The 19,009-nt window shown below is 36.9% G+C and overlaps 3 protein-coding genes across 3 annotated transcripts; 1 reads left to right on the plus strand and 2 right to left on the minus strand.

Annotated features, from left to right (window-relative positions):
• Positions 1–2,308: 2,308 nt before the first annotated feature.
• On the minus strand, positions 2,309–9,785 carry LOC121262764 (UTP:RNA uridylyltransferase 1). The gene is given in 7 exon segments (XM_041165360.1): positions 2,309–2,866; positions 3,454–3,650; positions 4,279–4,342; positions 4,568–4,791; positions 7,714–8,082; positions 8,427–9,683; positions 9,686–9,785. Coding segments are annotated over 7 exon segments (2,343 nt in total). The 5' UTR covers positions 9,707–9,785; the 3' UTR covers positions 2,309–2,655.
• A 1,865-nt stretch (positions 9,786–11,650) lies between these two features.
• Positions 11,651–12,815, plus strand: LOC121262788 (probable carboxylesterase 9). The gene has a single exon (XM_041165392.1). It carries the CDS (start codon positions 11,840–11,842, stop codon positions 12,806–12,808), a length of 969 nt encoding a protein of 322 aa, XP_041021326.1. The 5' UTR covers positions 11,651–11,839; the 3' UTR covers positions 12,809–12,815.
• An 18-nt stretch (positions 12,816–12,833) lies between these two features.
• Positions 12,834–14,352, minus strand: LOC121262779 (probable carboxylesterase 8). Its single transcript, XM_041165382.1, has one exon. It carries the CDS (start codon positions 14,112–14,114, stop codon positions 13,122–13,124), a length of 993 nt encoding a protein of 330 aa, XP_041021316.1. The 5' UTR covers positions 14,115–14,352; the 3' UTR covers positions 12,834–13,121.
• Positions 14,353–19,009: the final 4,657 nt, after the last annotated feature.

The raw sequence follows: 19,009 nt of genomic DNA on the forward strand, positions 1-19,009 counted from the left end.
ACAAGTCCTTTGCCTTTGGTTTTGTGAAAAAGGCTGCCGCTAGAAATAGATTAATAAAACTCTATATTACAAGACATTTGATTAAATATAATGTCACAAAGCGGATGATTTTTTTTTTTTTTTTTAATATAGGAGTGGGGTTTTTGAATCTGGTTCTCCTATGATTTGGAGACGAGGCCTTATGCCTTCATGATTTGTGGGAGCTCTTCATGATTTACTTGACGATTATCATGAGCTGCCATTGATGTTCCTTGGGTTTACAACTGAAGTCCAAAGGTAGGTGATCAAGTCCTAAGAGAATTCTGGGAGGAGAAAAATCACGATCTTCACATTTGTTAGATAGTTTAATATCAGGTGATCTATGGGTTACCTTTTCCAACAAAATATGACGCTTTTGTTTGTTCTGTCTTCAATCTAACAAATTCTCGCCCTTGTTATTAAATTGCCCACGAGAGCCATACTTCTCTGTGTTAGCAGAAACTACTGTTTTAATTGAATAATTAGTTTTATTGAATTATGTTACATACTACACCTTCATATTTTATTTTTTTTATTCCATTATATAGAAATATAACACTTTTATCATTTTGGATCATTTTTTATTTTTCTTAAAGAAAAAATGATTAACTTATATAAATAGCTCTTGGTTTCTCTCTTTACTCAAAACACTAATGCTCCCATTTTTTTTTTAGAGGTTGTTCTATTTACTAAATAATGTCTATAGGCATGCTAACTTAAGTCCCGTTTGGACGTTGAGTTGAGTTGAGATGAGTTGAATTCTTTATAAATAATAATAAATTAAGATAGTAGAGTGAGTTTTGTGGAGCCCACGTAAAATGAATTTATATATATTTAGATGTTAAGATGAGTTTAAATATATTTATGAAAAGTTGATAAAGATTATGGGTCACACGTATAAAGAGGTGTTGAGTTGAAAAAGATTATGGGTTTTACATAGTAAAAAAGTTTTGAGTTGAAATGAATTTAATGATCTGAGAATTAGATGTTTGAATGTTAAACTCAGCTTAAAATTAAAATGAACTGATTTATTCTCAATTCCAAACAGTGCCTTAGTTGAAGAGTAACCTTTTTTTTTTTTTTTTTTTTTTTTTTTTTTTTTAATAGTAAATTTTCTTAATTCTTGCGGCTAATCTACATCCCATAATATTTTCAAAGCACAAAACTCTACTTTTATGAAACCACCACATCAACTATCTCACTATATTGTTGTTAAATTCTACTATAAAATTATAAATCCACGTCATTATTTATGATGTTATTCTGAATACTTTAAATAGATTTTGGAAGGTTTCTTTAAATAAAGAAACCATTTGCACGTGAAAGTTAAGAGATTTAAATGAAAAATATAGCAAGACTAGGAGAAGGAAACTCATCCAAACATTTAAGGTCCTATTTGGATACAAAAATATTTCATCTCATCTAATCTAATCATTATAACTTTCTTAAATTTTTACATAAAATATAATAAACAATTCAACATTTTCAAATCTCAAAATATTAATAATATTTTAACAATAATTTATTCAACTTTCATTTCAACTCACTATACAAACCACTCTTAAAAGTGCAGATTTTCTCTTGAGTTTGACCGCTAATACATTTTAATTTCTTTTTAAATATTTTAAAAAAATACTACTAGTAAATTTGTGTATTTTTTAAAATATTTAAATATGTTTAAAAAATATTTTTAAATAAAAAAAATCAAATTGCACTAACAGGCACGCAACGATAAGAGTTGTGCAGCACAATGGAAAGGTCCTTAATGATGTAAATTTTAGGTTTTGAAAACCTTTAGGCCTGATTGGAAGCTATCATCTCATCCTATCTCAATATTCAATCACCACAAACACAAACACTTTTTAATTTTAAATCTAAACTTTTTTATCTAATCATTGCAACTTTTCTAATTTTTCAAACAAAACACAAAAACTAATTCAACTTTTTCATATCTCAAAACAAAAATTATATTTTAATATTTTAACTTTATAGTATTTTTATTCAACTTTTTATCTTTCCTTTCTCAAAACCTTTCTCAAAACCCCATAATCATTTTAACTCAAACCATTTCATTACTATTCAAAAACTATTAAACTATTATTCACAGATCATCTCATCTCACCATCCAAACGAGTCCTAGTGTTTTTGCACATTCTGGGATATAATTTTGGTGAATAGAAATTAAATAAATCAAGGGGCAGCATTCGGCAAGTACCATTTCCTGTGGAACTTAAAATGCTGCAGAGCCAAATCACCAAACAAGTCTAGGTATTCCAAAAAGAATAACAAATTACACATCAAATTGCACCACGATGTGCAGTGATTAATAAAAGTTAAAAACATACTTAACAGCAGATGCGGCTGCAAGCACAGGGAATTGAGTTGAATACCCCTCAACTCACCCCCAAAGGGGGGAAAATAAGGTAAAGTAGTTCACTCAATCATCTCTCATCTTGAAATGAAGGATCAAGATCAGAGGTCTATAAACCCAAAGTTCTCTACAGCTTTAGACATTTAAATAAAAGCCTAACCGACTAGATACATCTATGGACATAATGTGAGGACCAAATTGAGGAAGATTCGGGACTTTACACACTGTTTGCTTTACCATGATTACATCTACAAGTAAAAGACAAGTCAACTATGAAGGTAGGGTTCAAAGAGCTTCACACAAGGATTTGGATCATACTGCATGATGTCGGCTGCACGTTCGAACTCCTCCCTCAGAACTTTTATGCTGTGCTTGTCCACCACTCGACCAAGGTCGTGAGATACCTCAAATGGATCCTCTATGCATATCAAATGACGATCATTCCCAATCCTACGTGTCCAGTCTTTTTCTTGCTTGCTAAACATGTCAAACACATTGAGAACACTTGATCACTAACAGGATTAGTCCCAGCTAATGTTTCAATTTGCATGAAATTGGAAATCTTTAAGATTCAAATGCAAGTATTTAACAAGCCATTCAAAAACTTCAGCTTCTAATCAATTATCTTCTATACAGATCGTCCCATCAACAAAATGAAATTAATACAAAAAATAACTTACTGCAAAAAACTAAAACATGATATATTAACTAATTCTGCAAACATTAACAGCATGGCTGCTAAAGCAAGCAATGATATATGCCATAGATAAACCACCATGGCAGATGCATGAACCACATCTTCAACGTGCATGAAAGACCTCAAAGGAAGGGATTAAATTAAGGGCAACAAACTGTCAAGAGCTTTTGTAAAACAGACGAGTTAATATAATTAGGACTCTCATATATAAGCTCTGAAGCCACAATAAGATCTAAAAAATTTAATAATAATTACAGCATATAGATTTGATAGAGTTTCCATAATCATTTTCTTTATATCTGATAAGTATATCTGCATATTTGAGTGTATGAGAATTCTAATAAAGCAACCGTATCTTATATCTAACCTGATTATGCTTCCTGTACGAACAGATATGACAGAATTTGCATAATCATGACGATATGCCCAATAATTGAAAAACGCCCACACCAGCTGAGCAATAGTTTCCTTGTTACGTGATCCAAAATTGTGTAGTTTTTCAACTTGATCAAAGAAAGCACATTCGACATCATCTACGGTCACAGAGTATGTAGTCTCCATTTCCTGAGTGAATAAACCAGAAAATATAACATTAAATTAGAGAATGCTAAGTCCATGGCAGAGATATTAAGGCCTCGTTTGTTTCAGAAAACTTCTCAACTCATCTCATCTAATCATTACAACTTTCTCAAATTTCCATACAAAATAAAATAAACAATTCAACTTTTTCAAATCTCAAAACAAAAATAATATTCTAACAATATTTTATTCAACTTTCAACTTTTATCTCAACTCATCTCATCTCATCTGTGAAAACAAACGAGGCCTAAGTCAAACAAAGGAAGAGTAAACATGTCAGATGTCTGCTATGTTCTAGTCTATGAACTGGAATTCATGGCAGTAGAAAGCTATATAACTAAGCAAAAAAAAAAAAAAAAAAGTGCTCCAAAACCACTCCCTATCACATATAAGCCTAAAATATAATATGTAAAACAAAAAACACAGACTATTAAAAAAAAAAAAAAAATTGTACAAAATGATGTGGCAACTAAGGTTCGCAAAAAACAACTGTGCTACTCTACAAAAAAACATTTAATAGTCAAAACTAAAAAGTAAAAGCTCATACATAGCAAAAAGTTCAGTTTTACTACAACATAGTCCCGACAGGATAGCGTTCATTATAAATACACACCTGTAAGCAGGGAAGGATGGCAGGCCTGCGCTGTTGTAAGAAATGTATGCACATTATGACATACCTGAAAAGGAAGCAGTAACAGTAGTTAAAAAATTACAATAAAGGGCACACTATCAGGTTATTGCCATCAATAATGTATATTCCACCTATTAGGTAACTTCTTATGCTTTTTTATTTCATATTTGAAAGGGTCAAGCCACCTCGTGATCAACATCACTAGCAATGGTTGCTCAATTATTAAACTGCAAGTTTCAGAATACATGTAAATCCTAAAAAGCTAACTTACGCATAGCTAGACAGAGTTCCTTGGTAAGTTTCATTGACTCCCCTTGACTTGGCCCAATGTTTTACAATAAAAGCCAACTGCCGTAATCTCGCATCTATTTGAGCGTAATCTCGTAGAAGCTTAGTATTTATGACAGCCAAAACATTGTTAATGCATATGTCACAGGAAAGTCCAGTCATCGGATCCATAAGCTTTACTATGGGGACCCTAGCACGTGTCAGCGCCTGTAAACAAAACTTGAATCAAGGACCCACAAGGAATTTTTTTTCAATTCAAAGCAAATGAAATAATGTTGTATTATGCATGCACCTACAAATGAGGTATCATCCAAGCTATAGTATGCTTGGGCTGACATTCTTACGGTATGCTTTTCTAGAGCATTTTGTACTTGCTAACCTTACTCAGAGGTATCATCCAAGTTGGAGTAAAAGCCTTTAGAATCAAATTGAGATGGAAAGGGTCACGATGAAGAAGAGTCTTTTTGGGATAATAGCATAAAACATTACACACAACTTATCACTGCCCAATATAAGGACATGCAATCTGAAATCACTAAAGTAGGAGCACAAATCTTATTTTGGAAAAGCACCAGGACATCAGCTTGAACCCAAGAATAAATCATTTTTCAAAATAAAAAAGAAAATTCAGATAATGACTAACACAGGGCACTAAGGAGTCACTTTATTGGTGAGATAAAGCCCATATATTCCAATGCACTCTGCATATACGCATAATGAGAAGGTGTCAAGGCCTAATGGGTTCATCCAAAAACTTCCAAATGAAGAAAACTCAATTGTTGCAACCTAGCTCAAAAGCCCTCAGAATGAGGGATTTATCAACACCCTCAGTAGAGAACAGATTCCTAATTTATAAAAGCAGCACCTTCCACGTTCCACAAAAATCCATGCCGTTAACACCTTATATAGGTTGCATTTGGTGCAACGCATATAGAGACTGGATTAGAAAAAGTTATTCATAGACAATATTTGGCATGGCCATTTTGGATAGGATATAAGTTATAACAACCCTTTTGGATTCTTTTGTATAAGTTCAAGACAATAGAAGAGGGGTATCATTAGATACCACCGACAGTGGTATTATTTATTTCTGTCAGTTTGTCTTAAAATTGCATCATTACCTTGCCATCCACAGCAACAATCTCAAGATTCCTACTGACCATTTTGGCAGTCAACACCAGCCAATCAAGTAAACCATCAATGGCCAACTACCCCTCTTAAGCTTGTCGGTCACAATTAACCATCACTAATTTTTTTTGTTAATCATCCTTTTCACCACCAATCACTTACTACCAACTATAAAGTAAATCAACCTTTCTTATATATAATTCAATCCAGGTATCGTCTAAGCCTGGGATAGGATACTCTTTACCCAATCAACTGCAATACAATACAATAACATGCAGCTCTATATGACCGCATGTGAAACATGGGCATAATCGATCAGATCTGCCTCGACTATACCAAATGTATGAGTCTAGGCATGGATTTTATTGTTTTGAAGGTTTATGATACCACATTGCTTGGGAAGGAGTTCTTGTTCTTTATAAGGTTTCAATGGGGCTCCAATTGTATCATCAACTAGTCCTTTTAGAGCATAGGCAATGTGGCTTGGGCTTTCCATTGGGGCGTTACAATAAAAAAGAATACACCTTGAGTCTTCAATGGCTTTGGCTAATATTTTTTTTATGAATAGCCTTTTGCTAATATATATTAACAAAACAAGATACTCACATAAATATGAATGTGTAGATATGTATGTATGCATGTGTGTGTGTGCATGCGAGCGTGCAGAGGAATTGATTTAAGGGTAAATAAAAAAAAGCTCCAAACTCCAACCTCATTCTCCAATAAACTTTTGAACTACGATTTGTGACAACTCACCCCAAAAATCAATTTTTTATTACGAATTGCCCCGGGCTTCGATTGGGAAGTTATAGTGGATGATATTACCCTCTTTTTGTAATAAAAATAATAGATGTGAGCTTTATTTATTAAAAAAAAAGGTAGCTTGGCTGTGGAACTTAAAAAAGTGGAGGTAAATTATGTTATTTATGTAATAAATTAGGATGATATCATCATTATACCATCCAATTTAACTTCCTAATCTGACCTGGGGGCAAATTCTGATAGAAATTTCAATTTAAGGAGTGGATTATCACGTCATATTTGGGGATCTGTTTTATAATGAGGTCGTAATTTAGGGAGATTTTTTCAATTTACCATTAATTTAAAATTAAGTTGGTCAATAGAAATGATAGGCATACAATAAAAACCACAGCGAGAAAATGTATCAGACGAATTGCAGCCCACATGGCAAATAAACTCAACCAAATGGCTGTCTAATTCAAACCACTTGCTTTTATCAACTCCATTATGAAGTTGTTTTCCAAGCAAATTCATGAAGGTAAACCTAAAACAGCAATAAGACTGAATTTCTGAGCCAAATACAATCCTAGTATAAGAAAATAAGTCATAACTTTCCCTCATGTTTCCCTAGGCTACAAGATGAACCACAAAATATGGCATGAATTATTTATAATAAGAAGGTGACATTTAATTCAGATTTTTCTACGAAGCATGCAGTCATTTTCCATCATCTAAATTTAATGGATTGGTGCTATGTGCAAAAGGAATGGTGACTCAGTGGACCATCTTGCAGCTGTGTGGAAAAATGGTGCCATTATGTCTTATGTGGTGTATATGGAATGAGAGGAATGGACATTGTTTTGAAAATAGAGCACATTCGTTGTGAGGGATTAGAGATTTTTTACCATACATTGTTACTATGGGCATCGGCTATTGTATTGGATGGGATTAGTTTTCATGATTTCTATGCTGCTCTTTCCAGCTCCTAGCTTGTAGTTAGGTGTTTTCTCTTATATACTCCCTGTGTACTTTGGGCTATGCCTAATTATGTCATTTAATAAATTCTCTTATAAAAAAATCCATCTAAAGTTTAAAATCAAGGCCAATATATATAGCAGCCTTTTCTTTTTATCTACGTTATCTAAACTGTTCAGCAAATGCAACACCAAATATATGATAAACACGCCTGCAAACAGTTTCAGTTTAGTAAACTAAGTGCCTACTCTTTGATAATCAGAACAACAGAGCAATCTGTTATACCTGCACATTCTGGAGATTATCTGACTGTAAAATGTCTGCCAACCTCAGTAAGATCTCAGACTTATCAGTATCTGTGTATTCAATTGCAAGACAAACATCAATATCACTTTTAGAAACTCCAAACGAGTTTGCACATGATCCATAAAGATAAATCCGAGCTTTAGGCCATTCTTTGCAAACCAGTCTCTCCAATAATTGTAACAATTGCTTCTGCTTTGCCTTCTCTTCCTCCGCAGGTATTAGGGACTCATAAATTGCAAGAAAAGGTTCATTAAATATGCCCATGTCACTTCGTAATTGCATCTGCCTTTTCATTATTCTCATCCTTTGGCTAAGTAGCTGTTTCCCTCTGTTATCCTTCCTGGCATCCTGATAATCAAAAATACAAGTGAGTCCCCCGTTTAAACCTTTTTTTTTTTCGTTTATTAACTTAAAAATGCAAAATTTAACTTTCCAACACTAAGAACTTCAAATTATTTTTCATTTAAGTAGAGGTCTGATGAGAACATACAATGCGATCATTGTGGTGTATCTCTAATAACTGCACAAACTTGCATCCGGAAGTTTATAGAAGTTACAATACCAAAACTCGAGTATTCGCAAGTCCTTTCTATGTCATATCCATGTGAAATATTAATTCCGAAATTTTTAAATCCTATTTAAGCATCATGTAAGGATAGAAGGAAACAGAAGCATAGTAAAAGAAGGTCCACCTTCTCTCGAGAAATACGACGTTGGCTTGAGCTATGCTTGCCAGCAGACTCATCCTCGAGCAACAATGAATCCACAAGCTGCTCGCTAAAATCATCTAGTTCATGACTTTCCTCCTTCAACTTATCTCGACTTCGGTAATTATTGCCATTCTCATATTGATCAATTTCACTATGCAACTTCGATGTGGACTCTTCAATATCCGGAGCCGACACGGAATGAAGGTTACTCCCCGTTGGCGGTCCTGGGTGATCAAGCTTTCCATTAAGGGCCAATTGACCTAACTTTTCACCGCGAGTTTCACCGTCTTTCATTGATAATCTCCTCATCATGACGTCCTCAGCTTCCCAGAAAACGTTGCTATTACCAAATTCAAGATGATTCGCCCTTTCCTTATGCACATTGTGCTCCAACCCTCTCCTATTCCCAGAATCCCAATTCCCTTTTCCCCTTTGCTGGCTTGGAAACCCCGGTGGGGGTGGCGGCGTAGACTTATAGTTCCCACTGTGGTACTGCTTCCCTAGTTCGCCCCCTCGTCGCTCTTGCTCTCGAGAAATATAATTCCCACGCCGAAGAGCGTCTGAATTTTGATTTGACTTAGAATTCGCCCGAGGATTGGCCATATTCCTATCCAACCCATTGTAGCTCCTGCTCCCTGAACCTGCTTCTCGCTCCTTTAAAATAGTGAACTGTAAACTATCCAAAGAGCCCTCAGAATTCTCCTTTAATAAACCCTCAGTGCTCCGGATTTCGCTAGGAAAGGAGCCGAACTTCAGTTCAGGCTCTTGATGCTTCTGCTGCCCAATAGAATTATCGATTCTACGACTGCCTCTAGAGTCATTACCCGGAAACCCAAATGTTCTCGAGTCCTCACCGAGGAGAATGTGATTGGCCGCAATTTGATTCCCAGGGAAATGGTTTCCAGGAAACTGATTCCGAGGAGGGGGGAAAGGGTTTTGCGGAAACCCTAGGAAGTTCGGAGGAAAACCCGAGGGAGGGGAGACAGAGTGAGGCCAAGGAAAAAGAGGATAGGGCAGATCGGGGCCATTAGAGATGGACGGCCATGGAGGCGGAGCGAAGGGGAGGGAGGGGCCCACAGCCGCGACGGCAGGATCGACGGTCAGAGAATGCTGCTGCTGCTGCTGCTGCTGCTGCTGTTGCTGTTGTTGTGGATGAGTCTGATGTTGTTGTTGTTGTTGGAGGTGGTGCTGGTTTTGGAGGAGAGAGAGTAGGAAATCGCCGGCGTTTGCAGGAGGGGCTGTTCACCTACGCCGCCAGCCATAGCGCGTGGGCTTGGGTGAGTGTTACGATCCTAAGGGTTCTTTTACATGGCCTATCAGTGAGGCTATGCCCTACACCGAAGCCAGAGGCCAAGAGAGTTGTGAGAATGCTTCTTAACTTCACTCCTTTTTCTTTTTTTGTTTTTCTTTTCTTTTTGGTAATGCTTTTTAACTTAACTTAACCACCAAGTCTTCCCTCTATCTACATCTGCCCTTTTTTTTCGGAATGGGATTTATCATTCAAGAATCATAACCTACCGTTTGTATTTAAAGTTGACCTGAATTCATCTTATTTTATTTTATTTTATTTTATTATTTTAAATTTTTATATAAAATATAATAAATAATTTAATTCTTTAAAATTTTAAAATAATAATAATATTATTAAAAAATAATATTTTATTTAATTTTTATCTCAATTCATTCCATCCATCTCCACTAATTGTATTCAGCTAAATCGTATCTATCCCAGATTATGCAACGCATTGGACCGTTGGATGTCCTTTTTCTTTCTTTCTTCGCTGGACACCGTTGGATGTCATATCGTCTTGGTTTGGATCTTTTATCTGTTTAAAAATAAAAAATAAAAAAACAAAAAGGCCCAAAGTGTGTAACATTTTTATTGTAGATAAATATTGCCCAATCCTTAATATTTATCCCTCTTACATTATTAATATAAAAATTATATAACATATGTCACATTAATCAACTAACCAACATCATTAAAAATAACAAATTCAAGACGATCACTATTTTATGGTTCACTTGTTAGCAATGATAGAAACTAATAAATCATTCATTCCAAAGCATTAGCTTAACCAAATATCATTGCAATGTAAATAATGGTCAGTTTATGTAAAAAATAGTCTATATTGACTTTAGCCATAGTTCAACCAAAATGCATTTTTGGTACAATAGTTCAACATACATTTAAGAAACTCTAGCTCTAGCCAAACCTTGTTTTATTTGTTTTATATTTCTCTATATTTTATTTTCATTTGCTTTTCTCTCTAAACACAAACAAACGTAGAGAATAAAAAATATATATAGGCAGTATTTAGTTAGTGGCTCTGTGATTTTGTAAATTTCTTAAAATGTTATAAATTTTATTATTGTACAGGTAATAGCCATATCATATATAATTGAAACTTTTTTTCTTTCTTTTTTTTTTAATGTCCTTCAGCACACAAGTGACTCAATATGTAATATCTTCAAATGAATTTGTTTACGTCCCATCTCTTTTACAGCCCTGTATTAAAATTATCACCCATCGAAAGACATTGATAGACATCCTTTTTATAGCCATGTAATAATACATTCTTTAGATAAAATAATGATAATTAAATAAAAAAGATGACAGTTAGATCTACAAAATATGACTATTAAAAAATAATATATTTTTATTATAGGAAGTTAAATGGCTAATCTAACAAGGAGGTAAGTTTTGAGTGAGGTAATTAAAATGCAAAAGGTGACATATTAGCCACACCAAAAAAATGCCTAAATTTGTACCTAAACCGATGCTAGTGCTATGATGCAATTCTACCCCAATCAACATAGTTTAGAGGTCAAAAATTTGATGTGTAATTATTTTTGCGTATTTTTTACACATTCCATTAATATAATTGGTTGCGTCATTTTTTTAAATATAAAATAATTGTTTTGACCAATTACATAAAAAATATATATATATAAAATATGTAAAAGTGACTGTATGTATAAATTCTTTTTAGAGATAGCTCTTGTATAAAATAATAAGACCGTCTATAGAAGTTGAATCCACCATCTTGGATTAATTGGTACTCAAGTATACCAACCAATTCTATCGTCTTGGTATGAAAAGATAATCTTTTTTCCGGTCAATTGGGAGTGACTGATTGGGAGGGCTTCATGGAGGGGCAATTCCAAGTAAAGCATTCCATTGAATTGCAAAAATTCGTACACCACAGACCACACCACCCACCTTTAGCATCGGAGTATGGATATATGGGCATTTCCGACCCTCAAAAAAGTACACCACAAAGCATCCCAAATTTCGCAACACCAAAGCCAACGCATATCGATCGATCCGAGGCTTTCTTGAGGCTAAGTTCCTCAAAACTCATTTGCCCAAAAGTGCCAAAACCAGAACGGTAATGTCAAAGTTTGACGACCCCTACGCTCACCTCAACATCGCCATCGGTCCTGACGACATTGTCACTCGCCGTCTCAAATTCCCGACGATCAAGGCAAACCTTAATGTTGATCCCGGCGACCCCACGGTCTCCAAGGACCTTACTATCAATGTCGAAACTAAAACATGGGTCCGAATCTTTTTGCCAACAAAATTGCCTTCCAATGACAACATTGTCGCCCGACTTCCTATCATCGTCTACTTCCACCATGGAGGCTGGGTTCTCTTCGGCGCCGACGACTCCTACACTCACAAAGAATGCTCGCGAATCGCCAGTAACATTCCAGCCATTGTCATATCAGTTAACTACCGCCTCGCGCCGGAGAACCGACTCCCAGCTCAGTACCACGACGCCATGGACGCCATCTGTTGGGTGAAAAATCAGGCAACAAACCCAAAAGGCGAGCAGTGGCTAAGAGATTACGGAGACTTCTCCAGGTGCTATCTTTACGGTTGTGGAAATGGAGGAAACATGGTGTTCTTCGTGGGTATAAAGGTTTGTGCGTTGCAATTGGAGCCAATGAACATTGCTGGAATGATAATGAACCAACCCTTGTTTGGGGGTGAAGAGAGAACAAAATCTGAGCTGAATTATGCTACAGACGAAATCTTTCCATTGCCTGCGCTGGACCTTATGTGGGATCTCGCTTTGCCAAAAGGGGTGGATCGGAACCATTGGTATTGCAATCCGATGATGGTTATGGGCCCACACAAGGGTATGATCTCTAGGCTACAGAAGTGTTTGGTGATGGGATCCTACGGAGACCCAACGGTTGACCGGCAGCAGGAGTTCGTGACGATGTTGGCAACGTGTGGAGCCCATGTGAAGACATGGTTCGATGATGTTGGGTCCCCTAATGCTCATCTACGGGACTCTCGGCGTGCCACCCTTCTTTTAAGTATACTTCAAGAATTCATTCTTGGATGCTAGCTAGTTTTCCTTTAATGTTTTTATTGAGGAACGACGACGTTTATTAACCAATGGATTTCACACGATTGAAGTTATATTTTTATAACCACATAAAAATAAAGCTTCCTTCCTGGCCTTAGGCATCGACGCAGATATATATACTTTTAAACATCAACAGGACCTCACACAGATTAATCTAATTTTTGGCAGTTGAACGATATATTATAAAAGAGAGAGAGAGAGAGAGAGAGAGAAGAGTTCATAGATATAAATAAATAGAACAGTCTCACGTTGTAGATATATAGGATGCAATGCCATTAGTCTTCACACGCAATCACGCACTGCTCGCAATAAAATCCTTGATATCCGAGTACAAAGCCTGGGCCTTTCTGGGGTCGAAGAGCTCCACACCATGGAAACCTTCATCATCAAACTTGGCCACCACGTCCACCCCACTTTTCTCCAACATCTTCATGAACTCCTTCTGCCTGTCTAGCAATGGGTCCCCACCGTACCCCCTTACCAGACACCTCGGTAGCCGTCTGATCTTCCCTTCATGGGAACCACCCACCGTTGGATTACTATACTCGTGATCACGATCAGCATCCTTTGGTAACGCCAGGGCCCACAGTAAGTCATTAGCAGCCAACGGTAGAATCCGATCGTTAATCAGTCTCATCTCGGATCCGCTCCTTTGGACACCAGCAAAGAACGGCTGGTTAAAAATTAACCCTCTGATTTCCACGGGGTTGAGATCAACATCAAGCACACGTAAAGCTGCATTGTACACGATATTGCCCCCAGCACTGCTTCCCATTAAAAAGCAGCGTGAAAAATCTACGTAATCCCTCAACCATGCATCACAGCCGTTGATGTCCCCCGCCTGGTTCCGGAGCCACGTGATGGCCTCCACAGAGTCGTCATAAGCCGCCGGGAGACGGTGCTCGGGTGCGAGACGGTATTCGACCGACATGACCAGAGCTGAGATTTGTGCCGCCATTGCGCTGCATGAATCATGGAAAGGCTGTGAAGTGGCGCTGAAGAGAACGAAGCCTCCGCCATGGAAGTATACTATGAGAGGGAGTTTCTGGTTCGAAGGGGGAGGGTGGGGAAGAAAGAGTCGAAGGAAGGTCTTGGTAGTGGGGTTGAGAGCGATGTCCTTAGAGAGGGCGAGTTGGGCAGGTGTGTTAGAATCAGTGGTGGGGGAACTTCTGGGTTCGGTTGGGAGTGCAACTGGAAATGGTTTGAGGCGGGTGAGAGAGCCATCTGGGTTGGGGCTAATCTTGAGGACTTCGTAGGGATCAATGGAGGATGTCTGGTTTGCCATGTCTCTGTTGCGACTGTGTGCGCGAGAGAAGATGCAATGTATGGAGGGAGGGAGGGAGAGATCGAGAGTGGTCGTATATATCAGAGAAGAAGAAGAGATCCTTACTAGCAGGAAATTAAAAGGCAGTGAGGTAGGAGAGGAGGAGTGGGTATAAGTAACGCTATCAAGGTCTCTGAGTTTATGTATGCATTGACTTTGGGAATTTGGGAATTAAATTGGAGTATGCACCAAATAAAAATGAGTATTTCTCAATTTTAAAGGAATAGATAGATATATAGGGAGGTCTTTGGTTGATGACCACGTGATGCAAGAATAGCCTTCCTTCACTTGAAAACTATTGGTTAAAGCTGGAATATGCATAATTAATAATGAGCCTGGATAGTTACAAGTGATTTGGCGTATTAAATTATATACTGATATTGACATAATTTTTTTTATTAAAAAGAAATAAGATAAAGAAAATTTTGAAAGAATAATAAGATTATCTTCTTCACGAAAATAATTTTTATCTCAATTTATACTGTTGTATTAAATGAATGTCTTATATATTAGCATCAATGCACAATTTAATATACAAATTTATTTGAAAAACAATTTTCCTTAACGAGAAAACGGAAATAGTAAAGGAAAAATAAGTAAATAAGAAAATCAAACTGCTTTTATTTATATGGATGAGGAATTTAAGGATCCAAGTGAACAAAAAAAAAAAAATGTATATTCGACCGTTTCACTTCATGTTGCATTTAAAGCTCAACCAGAAATATCAGCTAAAATCTAACGGGCGGGCCGTAGGATTAATTGCTTCCAGTACTAGAGCTGGAAGCGTTGCCGTCCACTGTCAGGGCTCTATAGCCTCTATTATATACATAAGGTCCCACATATTTATAAATAATTAGTATCGCATGTTAGGTATACTTTAAATGTAATTTTACAATCTAGTATGGTAGATCAAATTATGTTATTTGTACATTTATTTTTATAAGATTTATTTATGGTTAAAATATTTCTCTTAAAAGTAATTATTGGGATGACTTGCTTTTCCAACCCAAAAAGTGGGAAAGACAGCCTGAATTGAACAAACATAATTTGTTAGCAAACTTGAGGGTCGGTTGATTATAAGATCATCATAATTTGTACATTGAAATACATCTCTTAATAATCAACCGATGACCCTCAACCATGATCTACGTACAAATTAGAATGATCTTATAATCAACCAATTACCCTCAAGTTTTCTTAATTTCTATGTACAAATTAAGGGATGCTTTCAAAAAAATCCTAGCCGAAAGCTCTCTCTTCCTTTTCACTCCAAAGACTCTCCAGCAAAAACCCAACCCTAGGGGAAGGGGGAGAGCACCTCCCTCTCTCCTCCCATCTGGTTAGATTAGAGACCGTGTAGCCCTTTTTTTAATTGTTTGTTTTTCCGTCTAAAGTATGATGAAATATCGATCTATTGTTTTCCAAAGCTCAGCGACCACCACGCCCCTTACGCAGGATTCCCAGGCTGCCGATCCTTCAGACGGCCGAAGGTTTTCCTCGAACAAAGCGGCATGTGAATCACACAAGCGGGTCATAGCATCACATGAGATTCACGTGTCACCACACCAGGAAGCTTCAAATGCCGCCACGCATGACGTTTCTGGAACCAAGGACCTTGGTTTCTTCAGACTCGATTGGCCGTCATGCTCCTAGCATGGCTTGTGTCCCTCACGCGCCACCACAGTCTCTTTATTTCTTGTATTTTATTTTCCTTCAAGTTAAAATTCTGGATTTACAATTGTAATTTATCATTTTCACATCTATGTTTATGTTTATTGTTATTTCCTTTTGTTTAGGTAAAAATAAAAAAAGAAATAATCTCTTGGACATTTTGTCCATAGAGTGAAAGTCCTATCCTCGGTTTGTCTCCAAAGAGTTATAGAAGTTAAGATCATACCAGTCACAAAGGAATTTGTGTACTGGTGGAGCCCCAACCGTGAGTATTTGGCTTGTAATCTAGAATTTTTCCTGTATGTATCAGATCACAGTTGTAACTCCACTTTTATGAATTAATGAAGTCTATTTCATATTAAAAAAAATTAAGGAATGCTTTTTATTATAATGGTATCTTTGTTGATGTAAAAAAACTTGTTATTTTTAGTGTAGACGAGGGGTACTTGGACTACAGGAAATATTTTACCTAGTTTGGGTATTGATCACTACTATTTATTATTTTATTATTATTTTCACTTACTTTTCATTACTATTCAATATTGTATCATTACTTTTTTCACTACTATTCATAAAATATTTGAGAATACATTACTATCCAAACACAACAAGAAAGCTCGTGATGTCCTTTAGATTTAATGTCTCTTAGATTTAAGTTTTATCACAGGTTTAGTAAGACTTGTGAAATTATCAGTTTGGTTTGTTATGACTACCGGGAGATTGTGAACTCCTTAGTTTATTTTTGTTCTGTTGCGGTAATGACTTTGTAGAGTTTTTAAGGTGTTTATTTAGAAGACATGAGTTTGAGTTTTGCTAATACAGTTTTTTTTTTTTAGATTTATTTTAGTTGTGTTGGGAAATATGTTTATAAGTGACAGGTAGTAATTCTCTAAGCCACCCAGGTTTGGGGCGTTACATTTGGTATCAGAGACAGGTTTGAGGTTATGCAGACTATAGTATGTAAGATTTCAGAGTATAGATAGTGTTTAAGAAATCATTTTTAGATTTATTATGATGGTGGAGCGAACTATAGGGTTGAATATTGTAGATGTGGGAAGTCTTAGAATTCGCAGGCTTTCGGAATGGTTTTGAGGTGTGGGATTTCACAGGTCAATGAACTAAGTTCATGTTGATTAAGGTTTATTTTAATTACGGAGTCTTCTTAAATAATTGGATGGGGTAAGGTATTAGATTTTGGAGACTAACTATTACTCCCGTTCTGCGTACTTCTTTTCTCTCTTTTTATAGGTATCCTTATAATTTTGAAGTATAATATATATGTTTTGTTTTACGAATCCCACTAATTAATTATGTTCATATAAACTCTATTTTTTTTGAAACGATTATTAAAGATCCAAGTTATTTTATCAGGATACCAACTCGTCGTCGAGAACGAAGTATGTCGGACCTGAATGCAAATGAGAACGAAATGGAAGCAAACCCGAATGCTTCCGAAGTACTATGAGTAGCGGCACATCAATTAATTGATGACCTCGTGCAGAATCTCTCAGGTCGCCAACGTAACTATAATGAAGGCGGTTGTATTGTAGAGCAATTCAATTGAATTCCCCCCACCCCCTTATTTGATGGGAGAGGCAATCCAACCCTGGCGGAGGATTGGATTCAGGACATTGAGGAGATATTGTGGGTCCTAACCTGTACAGATGAACAGAAGGTGGCGTACGCCACATTCAAGCTAACCGGGGAGGCGAAGAGGTAGTGGATTTCTGAAAGAACTATTAGAGAAGCAGAAGGGACAGCAATAGTCAGTTGGCCGCATTTCAAGCAGATCTTTCTTGAGCGTTTCTTCCCTAGCTTGGTTCGTGATGACAAGGCTATGGAATTTGCCACCTTAGTCCAGGGAACAATGACGGTACACCAGTATGCAGCTAGATTTACTGAGTTATCCCGTTTTGCTACTTATCTGATTCCCGATGAGGAAAAGAAGGCGCGTAAATTTTAGCAAGGGCTGAATGAGAAACTTTATGAGCGAGTGGTGGGTTTTCAGATTCGGAACTTCTTAGAAATGGTGAATAAGACCACAGTTTTTTAACAAACCATTCAAAGAAGTGCTGCACTGCATGAACAAAGGAATAGGACTACTCCTACTGGGTACCATTCTGGCATGGACCAGGGACCGTGGAAAAGGAAGAATGAAGGTAGTAGCTCAGGAAAAAGGCTGATTCAGGGTAACCAACAGGCCTATCAATGTAGGACATGCAATCAAGTGCACTCTGGAGAGTACAAAAAAGGGGCAGGGTTGTGTTTCCGTTGAGGCAAATCAGGACACTACATCAGGGACTGCCCAATGCAATTGGGTAGCAACAAGGCGACCATACTGCCACCTCAGAGAAATGAAGTTCCAACACGAGGCAGCAATCAACTTCCCACTACGCCTGCACGAGTTTTTGCACTAACACCTGGAGAGGTTGAGGGTAGGAATGACGTGATCACTGGTATGACTCCTTTATTTTTCTTTAAAGATTTTATTTTATTATTACTTCTATTGGTTGGTTTTGGTTAAGGCTTTGAATATTTTGGTTCATGGATAAGGCTGATTGTGATCACAGGTACTCTTTCTTTGTTTTCTAGTAACGCTTTTGTGTTATTTGACTCGGGAGCGACACATTCCTTTGTTTCCACAGTTTACTCTAAATTTTGCACCTTAGAAACTAAAAAGTTGAAGCACAAGTTAGTGGTCGCGACCCCAATAGGAAATTCGGTAGTATATAGTGAGATTCTACCGGGGTGCCCTTTATCTATAAAGGGAAGACTAATGCCAGCAGACTTAATAGTGTTCCACATGATTGGGTCTGATGTGATTTTGGGTATAGATTAGCTGGCTTCCTACCACACCAGTATTGATTGTTTTTTTTTAAAAAAAAGTGGTTTTCAGACACCCCAAAAGAAAGTGAATTTCGGTTCACAGGGTCAAGAGTGAAGTTGGTTCCACCCATCATTCCTGCCATTCAGGTTGGAAAATTGTTGCGTGATGGTTGTCAGGGATTCTTAGCCTATGTGATGGAAGCACCAAAAGATGAGTTGATGTTAGAACAAATACCTATTGTGAGTGAATATCCAGAGGTCTTCCTAGAATATTTATCTGGACTTTCACCTGAGCGGAAGGTAGAATTTGCTACTGAACTAGTCCCAGGCACGACACATCTTTCGAAAGTACCTTACCG

This window comes from Juglans microcarpa x Juglans regia, chromosome 1D (assembly GCF_004785595.1).
Source record: "Juglans microcarpa x Juglans regia isolate MS1-56 chromosome 1D, Jm3101_v1.0, whole genome shotgun sequence".
NCBI lineage: Eukaryota > Viridiplantae > Streptophyta > Magnoliopsida > Fagales > Juglandaceae > Juglans > Juglans microcarpa x Juglans regia.